Genomic DNA, 13,725 nt, shown 5'->3' on the forward strand with positions numbered 1-13,725 from the left:
GCATAGAAAATGGTCTCCGGATGAACATCAAAGAGCATGCCGCTATCTGTCATCTAGCAAATGATCTTTGTGGCTCTGATTTATGATGTTCCACAAAATATCTAGCTGAGGGTTTTTTCGCTTTCAGAAGGTAATCACTCTTTAGCAACAGATGGATATTTACATGCTCCTCATTCACATCCTCCCATTATGATTTTAGGTGGCAAATTGAAAATGCATCACACTTTTCTCCTTTTTAATTTGTTGCTTGCAAAATGCATTCTGCAAATGCAATAACTGACCAGGTGATTTTCAGACATTTCTCCAAGATTTCTCAGTGAGGAAAAAGCTGCTCGGAGGTGTAGGGATTCTATCTGTGCAGCTCTTTTAGATATCGCAACCAGCTGAAATGAATCTTCTCTCGCTCAGGGACAGAACAAACTGAAGACATTGTTTATATGCAGCTGTTGTCCATGTGCGGGCACTGTTGACAGGTATTTCATCAAAGCGGCGATAAGAATCTGAAAATGCCTCACAGTCGCATGAACAGTCAAGTGCAACGCGCGCCTTATTAATGTAGCACTCCACTCTAATGTCTTTTTGTCTTTCCACTTCCTTTTGAGTTTCTTATCCATTTGGTCTCAGCCCATTCATCACTGTTTTGCTCCTGAAATGTGTTTTCACTTCATTTGTGAGCATGAAAGAGCCATTCATTTTGCTCTTGGTCATTTGCTTAATGTGACAGGGTGGCGTGTGACTTTGTCAAACTTGGCAAAAACAGCCAAGCTTTTGGTTATTTTTAGATGACGGACTTATATTTAGAATCACAGTAGGGACATCACATTCCTCTCAGTGAAGTAAGCCTTGGCTTGTACTGCACATACAAACACACACACACACACACACACACACACACACACACACTCTATAAAAGTATTAAGCAATGTAATGAAATATTTGCAGAGGTTCAGATTCAACCTGCAGCCCCTTGGAAAGTTTTTATTCACATGTGGGTGGATGACTAATAAAACCAGTTTGCTTCTGGTGGTCTGAGCTGTGGATGGTGTGAGTGAGTGAGCGAGCGTGGGTGAAGCTTCCCATCTACTGAGGGAGAGAAAAACACATGCAGCACTGCACTCACTCTCAGAGTGAACCCACTTCAGCACCCCATACAGCTGCCATTGATGAGAGCGGCACTTTGGCCCCCGACTCCCCCACTGAACCATTTCATGCATTAGAAATTTGATGTACTCGGTGAGAAGCTGCACAGGGAGGTCAGGCTGCATCGGCCCTCCTGTGAAACTTGCTCCCATCGACAACTGCTCCATTTATACTGGTACAGTGAATGACGAGCTATATTTCCATATAATAGTCAGGCTTTTCTATGTGAGTCCAGCTCAGTGTGTGATCAAAGGAATGCACACACGGTTCAAACCCCTGTGGTACTTGGTAGGAAAGTTTGACTGGTTTCGGGCCATTCTGGCTTTGGAGGCAAATATGCTGATGAGATGGCAGGTAGTGAAAGAGTTTGGGACGGGCGTAATGGCCCTTCCAAGTCCTGGAGGAGAATAACTCAAATTTTGCCCTGACATCCTGACTTCACAGAGTAGGCATTGTTCCTGTCGCTTTCAGTGCTCTGGCAGCGAAAGTCACCTCAAGGCAAGACAGTGAGTGATGCAAAAGATAGAGGGGAGAGCAAGCGGTGCCAGTTACAGCAGGAGCCTGTGTCTACAATAGCAAACAGTCAATATAACTAAGAGCAGCAAACAATACTTTGCATCGGCCGTCTGTGCGCAGCTCATCAATGTCTCCGGGTCTCTCTTCTCAAAGAGGCGCTGAATAATAGGGAGAGATGGGATAGGATGGCTCATTATTCATGCCAAATGTATTTATTGATGAAATTTACAGTACACAAGAAACACAAATTAACCTCTTGACCACTGCTCAGCAGCTTTGCGTACACTCTCTGACAATTGCCTTTGTTCTTTTTCCATTAACAGCCCACTGCTCCCTCCTTTTCTTTATTCTGTTTACTGACCTGTTCAATTTCTGGGATTTTTCTTGAATAAACAATCATGTAGACACTCAAAGGATTTTTTTTTTTCCCCCGCTTGGATCTCATTTACAGCGTAAACACTACACTATCTGCAATAGTATTGACAGAGAATACATACAGAGGTGACATGAAAACAACAGAGGATAATGTCAAGTGGTAAAAGGTAGGTAGTTTTGTTACTGCTATGAGATCAGTTTTTTTTTGTCTAACTTGTAAGTACAACACAGTCTTTGTGGTGGAGTCGTCTCTCTTTTCCAATATTTCCCCCTGTCCTTTTGCTTTAGTTGTGATGGAATATCTTGATGGGAGTGCTGCGTCCCTGAAATAACGATTTGATGCACATCAATAAGTATGCAGTCCAAGTAATACTCCATCCGCAGACGCGCCTTGTTTATCTCTTCTTTCTTTCTGTGTTTAGTCTTTTCTCTCCACATAGCTGCTCCGCTTCCCAGACATCCAGGCAACAGCACAGGCGAAAGGGAACATGCCTTTAGGGTGGCTTAAGTGAAGGGATCTATCCAAATTTTCTCTCTTTCTCACACGCTCTCTCGCTCCCTCTCTTATTCTCTCACTCTCTCTACCCACTCTCACTCGCTCTCCCCCCACCCAGCAAATGCTATACGTGTCCGGGCTTGGACAGGTAGGCTATGAGAGCCACAACCACCCCCACATACATCCCTGTTCCGATGGTGATGGAAAGAGCAGCCAGGAAAAGGGCTCTCCTGGAGCTCATGCCCGCTCTGGAGAAGTCTCCCTTAGCGATGGCCTTGCCGGTCTGACAAAACAAAGCAGAGAGCGAAATGAGCCAGCGTTACTCATCAGCACCGAGTGTGTATGAGTAGGTGTTAAGCCACAGTTAAAAGAGAGAAAACAAGAAATGCTCTCAGGGAGCCATTAGTTACCATGGCAATTAGGTCATTATTCCTTTGACAGTGACAAATGTGTTGTTTGGGTGTTTTCGGTTTCTTCTAAAAAATGAGGCTGCCCTTTAATCTATTTATTCCTCTGACATATTATAGTCTCTTTCAGTATAATTGTCTCTGCAATTATTTTGGGACATGTTGCAAAACCAGAACGATGCGCTCTGTGCACTGTGCTTTGTTCAAGGGTTCATGGTTTAAGCCTTGTGGTTTTCAGCTGAACAAGACACTGAGGGTAGGCAACCTTGATGTATTATTACAATTATTACAGGACGCAACCATGGATGCAACAACTCAGTCATCACGCATGAATGGAGTAATGTAATTGTAATGTATTTCCCGTATAGAAAACGATTACATTGTACTATAAAATGTCAATGTTAATGGTTTCCTGAAGAGACTCACGAGAGGGCTGAACCTGCTGAGTTTATGCAGTCAGTCATCTGAAACCACTGTGGAGGGGTCACAGGTGTGGAAAATGGGCTCTGGTAGTACTTGTCAGAGCACTTGTGCTCACTGACCTTAAATAATATGCTGTGTAATCAGAGTTCATAACAGGCTTGAGGTCTCTGGGCCTTTACCTTGTGAGAGTAGTAAAAGGCAACAATGCCCAAGGGCCAGAAGCAGCAGAGCATGGAGAAGATGGCCAGGCCCAGGTGGTCCCTCGGGGGCAGCACGATGAAGTTGTCCTCACTCTCACTGTCACTGGAGCTGTCAGTCTGGGAGACAGGTTTATAAAGAAAAGAGAAGGTCAGAGAAGACATGGATGGTGCACTACTACACACACGGCAAAAAAAACCCTCCATCTTAGCAAATCATTTGGTCTCATATTTGGTGTTAAAATCTTGTTTTACTTAAAACAAAAGAAAAAAAATACCAGTGGGGTGAGACAATTCCTCTAGGTTCAGTGTTTTTCTGGGAGTATAAATATGTTGAAACAAGGCAAATCAGCCCACTAATACAAGAAAATAGCATTTGACTAAAGAAAATTCTACAAAACAATTCAATTAGCATTGGAAACATGTGGGATTATCTCATCCCACTGGCAGATTTTTTTCACTTGCTTCAAAAAATAAAGATTTTAACACTGAATATGAGCCTGAATGACTTGCTGAGATGGAGATTTTTTGCAGTGTGGCTCTCACTGAAGGCTATTTAGAGTAAACATACCACGTTTTGCATGCTGGAAATATATTGCGTGAGACTTTGAGTGCGGCAAACCATATCACCCTGATTCCATCTCACAGAATCAGACAAAAGGTGAGCGCTGAACTTGATGCTTAAATAATAAAGGAGTACAGGAGTTGTGTAGTCGGTCTGGTGTGCTTTGGGTATCTCCATGGTGGGGTGGCTTGACAGCTCGTGCCCCTCAGGCCTATCTGCCCTTGTTCCTCTACCATCCAGGACAGGATGTGCTTAACCAGCCAGAGAGGATTTGGTACCTCTGTCAACACCCATGAGCGGCCTGACAGATAACACAGGATTAACGGATTGTTCCATCATTGTGAGGTGACAGGGGAAACAGCGAGAAGACAGTGTCGTTTATGTGCTAAATTGCTTCTACAGCGTGAGGGACCTCCCCCGCCTCTCCCATTGCTCTCCTAAATACACCCGGCATCTTGAGAGGCTGTGAGCCCTCAACAGGCTCGTCTGATCGCTCCCCATTCGGCGCCTCCACACTCAACCGAGGCCCACGGGGGCTGAGTGGGCTAATGAATCACAGAATCGAATGCCACTTCTTGGGCTACGCTGGCACGGCTCGCTCAAGGCAAAGATGGCAATGTGGCCGGGTGACCTTTAAGAGGAAATGGCCTTGCCTCTCTCAGTTCTCCCGGAGACAGAGAGGATGTTTGTCTAAATAAATAGCTCCCATAACGAGCCGGATTCATTTGTTGGTCCTGTAGCCTGCAGTGATCAACCGAGATGGGACTTAAAGGAAGAAACAAAATAGAAATCGATATGTAAGGCAGAACATAAATAAGCTGGTCTAAACCTGATTAAAATAGTCAGGGAAGAGGGCAAAGAAGAAAAGGAACACAGAAAATAAGCACAAAACTATGTACAAATGAGACTATAGGCATAGACCAATAACTCATGTAGTGAAGACCTATTTTTCCAAAGTATTGTACATAATCCTTTGATGGAGCCTCTTTTAGCGCAAGGTCTCAGTCTAATCTGCATTTACCAAACCACAGGATCTGATGTAATTATCATCTGTTTTATTTTAGGGGTGCTCCTGTGAAGAAACTTTGCTTAGATGTTGGAAAAACGGGAGTGAGAGCACTGCTCTATCCAGCCGTCTCTCAACAGGTTACCTTTGCCAGGGAAAGATTATGGCGCTCCCTGTTATCTGCTTTATGAACACTGTCCACCTGGACCACCGGGTGTGATCCATCAAAACAGCAGCTGGTCATAACCATATAATCTGACATCGCATGAATAAACTGCTAAGCACAAACAGCAGTAATATCCTTTTATCTCTGTGACCTGGTAACGACTCTGAGCGACTGGTGCACTCGGATGTACCGACAGTCTGCCCGTCCTGCTCCAGACAGACGCCCGCTCTGTTTTGAGGCCAGTGTTACTGGTGGAATTTCACCATGGCAAAGTGCCTTTAACTATCCTCTAACAGCTGTCCCAGAGGCCTTGTTAAAGTCAGCTGGGGACAGCGTGCTCATTGTCGGGGCACACAGCGACCCTGGACCCTGTTAGCAGAGAGTGGTGGCATCACTCTGGCATCCTTCACTCACAACCACATCAGAGCCGAATCGCTCTCCCGTCTCATTAACAGCAATATCCTTACTGTCTGTCACAGCCTGCTGACAAAGACCGTTTGTGGAACCTGGGGTATTTTGAGGGGAAAAATGTGTAAAAACAACAGCCACATGCCATGCAGACTATCCAGACTTTAGGATCTGCACCTGGTAGTCCAGCTCCTCCTTTCTGACCTTCTCATGTTCAGTCTGTGTCAGTAAAAGCAGGGCTGAGAGACATTGCGATATTATATCAGCATCAAGAAATGAAATTGACTATCATCTTGGAGACTGAACATGGTAATACTGGAATTTTTTAATGGCTGCATTACCATAAAAAGATATAATTTTCTGAACTTATTAGACTGTTATTTGTCCCTACCTGCCTGGTTATCATATCCACATTGCTAAAGATTGTTTACCAAAAATCTCTTTGTGTGTAAATATCTTATGAAAGCATCCTACAAAATCTTCATAGCAACATCAAGGTATTGAATGATAGATACTGTGATCATGTTCACATTGTGCAGCCTTAGGTATACCTACCCTAAATCTCTGATCTGTTATTTGTGTAAAGCTGCTGTACATTAGCACATGCCTGGCATATATTTTATCGATGCCTTGCAATCACTTTTTCCACTGAAATGATCTATCTAAATGTGTGTGTGTGTGTGTGTGTGTGTGTGTGTGTGTGTGTGTGTGTGTGTGTGTGTGTGTGTGTGTGTGTGTGTGAGTCTTCAAACACGTGCCCACACAAGATGGAAAGCCAAGAAACGCAGCTGCTGAGCAAAAAGTCTCTCATATTCCAACTGGAAACCCAACTTTCATCTGAGCAGTGTTCATCAGATTCATTTGCTCGGTGAATTGACATGGAATAACTTTAGCTCTCGGCTCACCTGCTCCGAGGGCCATGCATCAGCGGAGTCCCCCGCTTAATACCCTCAAAGGATGGCATTACTTAAGGCATTAATGACACTCACTGCCATGTCTCTATCCATCTGCCAGGCCTCCAACTGACAGGAGCTGGCATGATCATCAGCCCAGTTAGGAAGCTATACTTCTTCCCCTGCCAGCCCTGAGCTCTGGGTATTTCACAATCTTCCCTGGGTGAAATTAGATTCTTGCTACTTCTGAAAAGATTTTGCTCTGTCGCCTGTCACAGTTTCCTTTGGAGAGTGTAATCATAGCCTTAATGTAACAATAGCCTGGGCAGACGCAATCAGATGCATCATTTTTTCCAATACAATTATAAAACAAAAAAGAGTGCAATTACCCTCCGCTGGATTTGAAAGGCCATGGAAAATTGACCATTTAGAGAACAAATAGAAAAATGAGCATGAATCACGCTGACAGTCTATTAGGACAGCAAATGAAATAATGAATGTCACTACGCACCATGACTCACATTCTGTGGAAAGATGGCCCTGACAGTTATGAATAAATGTTGAAATCCTTTTAATTTGAGATAGTCTTGATATTCTAATTAGCCTGTCAACATTGCCAAATGGCTTCCACTTGCACAAATTAGCTCTTTAGCAAGATTCTCTCCATATTGCAAGTAAGATAGATAGATAGATAGATAGATAGATAGATAGATAGATAGATAGATAGATTCATAGATAGACCTAGCAGGCACACATGCAAAAAAAAACAAACAGATTCTCATTGGGTTCATTCCTTGCTCTATGTGACGTCTGACCTCATACTCATGACCCTGCTCCTCCTCCACCTCGTAGGACACCGTCTGGATCTTCACATCCTTCTCTCCTTGAATGTTATCCAGGATGTGGTCTGCAGAAACTCCATCCAACACAGCGTCCTTACTCTCTGTGAAGGTTGTCTCAAAGCTCTCGCTCTTGGAGTCCTTGCTGTGAAGACTGATATCGTCCTTGTACAGGATAAAGTTGGGTCTGTAGAAGGCCTCCACTGCCAGGTGCAGGGAGGTGGCATCCAGGTACTGCTGAGTCTTATTCTTGCCATTGGTTCCGGTGTAGAAGTAGCCGATCAAGCTGTCATGGTAAGGGTGGCTCGGGTAGTCGCACTGGTAGCCCTGGTAGTCATTGTGGACCACATGTCTGCTGGTCTTCTCTAGCAGAGGGTTCTGCAGCTCGCTCAGGCTCTCCATGGTGGGCGGGCAGGTTCAAACGTCTGGCAGATCAGAGAGGATAGAGTCCAGAAAGATATGGAAATCTGGCAGCTGGAAGAACATGCCAAAAAGAGTTATAATAAAAGCTGGGAACAGTGGAGCGACAGGCAGCTACTTTTTTTGTTGGAAGACTAAATCTGGATGCACAACAGATACTGTGTGAACCAGTCTGATCCAAAACGGATTTTAGTAATTACACACTATCCAATGGAGCAGGACAAGGATTCAGCCTGGGGAACAATTCATCCTGCCTGGCTATCAGCATTCCCCTCACAAGCCTTCACCACTCTGAGCCTCCAAATCGCCATCTGCTGTATGTTCGACTGTTGCATCTCACACCCCTGGATTTATATAAACATGGAGAAAAAAGGCTATCTTCAATGTATCAAAACTGCCTTTATTCAAACCGAGTGAAAAAGCGGCAGATGTTGCTGCGTTTTGCAGTGCATACTAATTACTTCAGATATGAGCAGGCCTCCATGTCGTCACTTGAGTGTTTTTAAATTGGAAAAAAAGCCTAACATATGATGAATAAGCTTTAGTCATGTTATTAAAGTGTGAGACGGTGGACTAAACATTAATAAACACAGCAAGACTATCAAGAGAGGCCGTCACTAAGGCAACAAGTCCTCCAATGTGTTTCAAACAGGTACAGAGTCCGGTAGGCAAATGCTTTCTCTTGCCACGAAACAAGCACATTTGCATACACATTCGAAGTAGCCATCCGGAGCACATGGTCAGTCTGGAAGCCAGCAAGAGGACCGTGTCCATCAAATGAATCTTTCATCCCATGCCTAATGATGAACGAAGATCAGAGCCACTGATGCAGCTGCACTGCATTTTGGAAAGCAGCAAGTCACACCAGAGTCATTTCATGATTTTGTGTTGAATGCTCGACTGGTGAGAAATGTGCCACAGGGGAGAAATACACCACACCATTAAGTGATTTTCCACCAGCACATAAAAAAAATCCATTGTGTGGCAGGGCTAAAATGGTTACTGAGTTGCACTGAGCCAGATTTGGGTATATATGTACATTATTGCCCGGCTTCACAGAGACAACATGAGACATCTGGCCTCTTTGACCCTAGAACAAATGTTCATCCAGACAAAATGGGTGTAAGTCCCTGATCTGCACTGAGACGCTTGATAAATAGAGGTCGGGTGCCTGAAGCAGGAGCCTGCACACAGGTCAAACCCACTGTCTCCTATGGGGTTCTCTTTTTTATTGTCTTGCTGTCTCCATTCTCAAACGCTTGGAGAGAAAAGTCTCTCTCCAGATAACAGGGAATTCCATAACACAGAACACCCGGCAACAAAACCCACATCATACCCACAAATAATTCATCTGACACACCAAGATATGCACTTATGCATGAGTGGGTGTGTGGTTAGACTCTACAATTATTAATGATTGTGAACCCTCTCCACTGGCTGACTTTTTCCCCTCTCCCTCTCTCGATATATCGTCTTTCTTGTCTGGATACCACTATATTTTTACTTTACATTACACATGATTATTTTCCAAAAAAAATTACTTACATGTAAGCGCAATCTCGATGATGATTTTTCACTTCTTCTGTCATATAGATACATTAAGCACCGTCTCTAGGAAGTAGATGGCATTCCTGGCCTCTAAAAGCTGGCATAATGAGAATATTCCATAATGTATAACTTGTATGGACATGGTAAACACAGCTCGGACGATCAGTTGTGAATCATACCTGTAGTGCAAGATTCTCCCGCAGACTTATTCAGCATCATCCCTCGGCGCTTGCAGCTAAAGTCGATGGAGACGGACGAACCCACCTCTCTACTTCACATTATCAGTTATTTGGGAAATTGCCAGTGCGATTTTAATCAGCATCGGGAAGTTATTCCGTGTGTGAGAGAACAGAGCTTCCTCTGCGCGTTCCGCCTGGCATGACACTGCAGCGCGCACAAGCCGGAGTCTGACAGGTAGATTTTACGCACAAAATCGCTCTGAGCTCAGGCTCCAAACTCCGGCAAAAAGGCTGACCTGAGTCTAGCCAAGTGATTGGCTGTGCGAGGCGCGCTGCAAACTCTATTACCGACCACGGATTTGACATTTCCAAACTCTGTTACCTTGCCTGGGCGTCTTCCTCCATCCCGGTGGCCAATGTGGCTGTCTGGGATTTTACGCCCCCCCCTCCTATTCCCCTCTCCTCCCTCCCGCTGTGTGTAATTTTGCCTCGTTGCATAAGCAGTGAGTCCTTTTGCAAAAAAAAAAAAAAAAAAAAAAAAATCGGTTAGCTGCTCTCAGCACGTCAAACAGCCACCCAAAAGAACAACTCTGTTTTAGGCTGAGCATGTGTTATTCTTCAGCTACGGAGGAAAGCAGCCATAAATATCCTTTGGCAGAAGATAGTGTCCTGAAATGATTCACTGCGCCACTCGGATTACTTGTAAAACTTCTAAGTGGAAGCTTTCTTTAAGTGGCCTGTGTGTTTGGCTATTCTCGCCCACTGAAAACACCCACTCGGTGACTTCTAGAGTAAAGGATAACACACATTAAGTAGCTGACATAGCAACTCTAAAGATATATTGCATTTTTTTTTTTTTTTTTTTTAATTTACAAGTGGTCTCCCCCAGCTTGAATAATGTCATGATTCCCTTTGTTCACGCAAATGCAGTTTTATTTGCGACTTTTTTCCCTAAAATTTGCCTGTTTTCCTTTGTTCCCAAAAAAGGACCAGTCCCCAAAAGGTGCGCCACCCTGGGGACTGACTCCAAATAGCTCATGAATAAGCCGCTATTTAATTCATTGCGCATTTATATTTTATTAATATTTCAGACAAATCTCATGCATTTATCATGAGCCTGCCAATTTGGTTGTGCTTTTAACCCTACTCTGGTAAGCTGCTTAAGATTTCATGTCGACAATTGATCATTGTAAACAGTGTTTACATAACATTAATATGGATGTATTTTTCATGCAAGCACAGCAAACGGGTGACATAATAGATTCCATGCAGCAGAATTAAGCCTAATTCGTTTGATTCCACTTGGAGTTAATACTGATGCTACCACTGTGTGCCCGGGGATGCAGCCTGGCTGTGGCTCAGAGTAAAGGGAGCCCACTGTGAAGCCCGTGTCTATCAATGGATTGTAATGCCATGCCACTGGAAAACCTAAAAGGCTGATATACAGCCATTGAACACTGGACACGTGTCTTGTTCAGAAGGAGCACTCTGTTCCATCGGATCATAAAAATGTCTGGAGTTAATAATGTGCAAACCCGGCTCTGTCACTTTCACTGGGAGATGCATTAAGGTGCTGATGGAGACTTTATGGGGGAAACATGGGACTGCATTTATAAGACTGGGCCTGCCTGAGCTACCTCTCTCCTAGAGTCACCTTGTGTTCAAATGGACAAGGCAATGTGGCATAACAACACTCCCATCTCTGTGATGGATACCACTCCCTCAGGAGAGGAGTATATTAGAGACGAGGATGGGGGGAGGGACAGAACCTGTAGCGGTTTATCCTCTTCCCCTCTTTACCTCCTCTCTCTGTCTCTCCGTGCCTCTCTCTCTCTCTCCATTAGCCCTCATAGCACAACTCAGAAACCCATCTAATGAAGATTAGTGTTGCAATGACACAGGAGCATCCACAATCCAAAACATCCAAACGTTAAATGTGGCACTGCCGAGGCTAAAACGGAGCCGCTCGGTGTTGAAAGATGAAGCATAGTTTTATAAGCAGACAAGAGATTTCTCCTTGGATGAAGCTTTTGCCAGCCTTCAAGATGGACTGTGAATATTTATGGTCCTAACTGTGCCCCTTTCTTCTGCTCCATTTTCCACTCTATATTTAGGCACAGTGTCACTACACAGCAGATGCACTATTTGTCAAGCGAATGTTTTTGTTTCTTGCGATTTCACAGCCAGAGGGATGATTGAATCTGAATGTGCAGGTATTCAATTTGTGTTGCCTATTTCCCTTAGATAGTGAGACAGGGCAACTGAAATGCAAAAAATCGTTATTCTGTGTGGCTATTAGTTATTTCTTATATTAACTTAATAGAACTTTCCTCCACCTCTGTTTGATATCACAGCCAACTCTGACACCCTGAACTTGGAAGTCTTTCCTAAGGCCCATTAACCAGCTTTAATCATTTAAACACTTTTGGGAATTAATCAGCCTAATCCGATTGGCAGAGAAAGTATCAAACCACTTAATTTGATCTGCCCTTGCCAGCTTTTGTCAAGAAAGGAGGGATTTAAGCGGCTTTTCCCAAAGGGCCATTCTGTGCATTATTTCCTGTTTGATTAAACACTTAAACAAAGTGTATGCCAGCACAGCACCTCTGACCGCCGAGCAACCCAGGGGTTAGACGAGAAAGAGCTGAAGTACGGCAGTGAGAAAGCAATATTAGATCTGTTTGGAATCTAAATGTTAGTAGGGACAGGAATGTTTAATTGCAGCACAATTTCAGTCCAGCTATGGTCCCTCCCCTCTCCTTGTAGATCATAAACAAAGCTACTGAAAGTCGACCTAATTCCGATACTTGCCGTTATTCGTACCACAAACTTCCTACGTCTGTTTTATATTCTGCTGGTGTTTGTTTGCAGACATCAGGTGCTGTGCAAGAAGCTCATCCATTTGGCCAAAGAGGTCAGTTTACAGAAAACAGCGAGACTCCATCCCCGCGGCGGCAGTTCAGGTGCAGGAGCAGGAGGGAGGCTTGGCATATGGGAAGGTTTTGGCAGGGACGGCGGCAGGAGCTCCTTCCAGACCTGAAGGCACGCTGCAAGCCTCAAACTGAAAAACCCTTCGCTAGTTAAAGCAGCAGCCAAATACTGCCTCATATTCGCCCGCTGATTTAGGAACGAAGAGCGCCTCAGGAGTTGGATGAGGGTGTTGTGTCCAGGTATGGGCTGGGAAGAGGCTGAGGAGAGGAGTACGCGGAGGCGGTGATGAGTAAGAGAGATGATATATAGATGGGAAAATAAATAACATACCCAGTTGTTTACATCCCGCACTCAGGCTGTGGCTGTTTCCTTCCAGTGGAGCAAACAGAGCTTAAGAGCTGACAAATACCACAAAAGCCCTTCTATAAAGCTTGGTTTGTTTACCATGAAATGCCACTATCAAGCTCCCACTGAATCAATTTCTGAAAGCCTTATTAAGGAACTGCACTTTAGTTATTTGTTAAGGTCTGATAGTAAAACCAGCCGGTCTGCTGGGCATTTAAGGACATGGATTTATTGCCCTCTTACACCCGGAGAAAATGAAAATGAGTTTGACTCCTCGGTTGTCATAATGAAAAAACATAATAGTCGGTGAATGCCAACATTATGAGAAGCAATTTCATTAAAGTGTTTGAAAGTTGCACGGTGTGTGACTTTTCAAGGTCCTTCTACAAATGTTCAATCAGAATATTAACTGTATGTCTCTGGGAGTTGGCCCAAGTTGGTGCGCTGGAGCAGGAGGTGGTGTGTGGATATGTGGAGAGCCCCGAGGGACTGGCACAGGCTTTTGGCTTTGCAATTATCTACCACACAAATGCAATAGGTGTCTTATTAGTTGAACGCACTCCATCAGGAGGGGAAAGGTCAGAATTTCAGACAGAAGCACATTTTGCAGCTCTGCTCTTCACCTTAAGCGCACATAAAAACAACCCTGAGTGCACAGCTTGGGATGGATCCAGGCTGGAACTACACTGCTTAACGTCAATCATAATTGGACTTCCTCTGACAGAGGGAAAGTGAACGAGGACAGTGGGGAGTTTCTAAACTTCACAGATCATTGGCAGCGGTACAGTAAGCGACGGTTTCGCTCCAGAGAGAGAGGCTGCGTGCAGATTAATGGCATCCTTCGTGTTGAGATTTCAAAACTTCCATTAAT

General features: G+C 44.3%; 1 protein-coding gene across 3 annotated transcripts; it reads right to left on the reverse strand.

Annotated features, from left to right (window-relative positions):
• Positions 1 to 1,837: 1,837 nt before the first annotated feature.
• Positions 1,838 to 9,936, reverse strand: LOC115354537 (synapse differentiation-inducing gene protein 1-like). Of its 3 annotated transcripts, XM_030044935.1 has the most exons (5): positions 9,579 to 9,935; positions 9,397 to 9,496; positions 7,408 to 7,905; positions 3,537 to 3,674; positions 1,838 to 2,810 (listed from the first exon to the last, which is right to left on the reverse strand). In XM_030044935.1, exons 3-5 carry the CDS (start codon positions 7,831 to 7,833, stop codon positions 2,652 to 2,654), a joined length of 723 nt encoding a protein of 240 aa, XP_029900795.1. In that variant the 5' UTR covers positions 7,834 to 7,905; positions 9,397 to 9,496; positions 9,579 to 9,935; the 3' UTR covers positions 1,838 to 2,651. The 3 variants fall into 3 exon arrangements, with proteins under 3 accessions (XP_029900795.1, XP_029900797.1, XP_029900796.1); XM_030044937.1 differs by lacking the exon at positions 9,397 to 9,496 and having other exon boundaries at positions 7,408 to 7,856; positions 9,579 to 9,936; XM_030044936.1 differs by lacking the exon at positions 9,397 to 9,496.
• Positions 9,937 to 13,725: the final 3,789 nt, after the last annotated feature.

This window comes from Myripristis murdjan, chromosome 22 (assembly GCF_902150065.1).
Source record: "Myripristis murdjan chromosome 22, fMyrMur1.1, whole genome shotgun sequence".
Taxonomy (NCBI): Eukaryota; Metazoa; Chordata; class Actinopteri; order Holocentriformes; family Holocentridae; genus Myripristis; species Myripristis murdjan.

What these genes read in the sequence shown, in the direction of transcription:
- LOC115354537 (XM_030044937.1), bottom strand. Translation starts at nt 7,833, where the DNA reads ATGGAGAGCCTGAGCGAGCTGCAGAACCCTCTGCTAGAGAAGACCAGC. An exon ending in AGCAGGGTCATGAGTATGAG is followed by an intron (nt 3,675 to 7,407) that starts GTCAGACGTCAC and finishes CCTGTCTCCCAG; the next exon opens with ACTGACAGCTCCAGTGACAG. An exon ending in CCTTTTACTACTCTCACAAG is followed by an intron (nt 2,811 to 3,536) that starts GTAAAGGCCCAG and finishes TTGTTTTGTCAG; the next exon opens with ACCGGCAAGGCCATCGCTAA.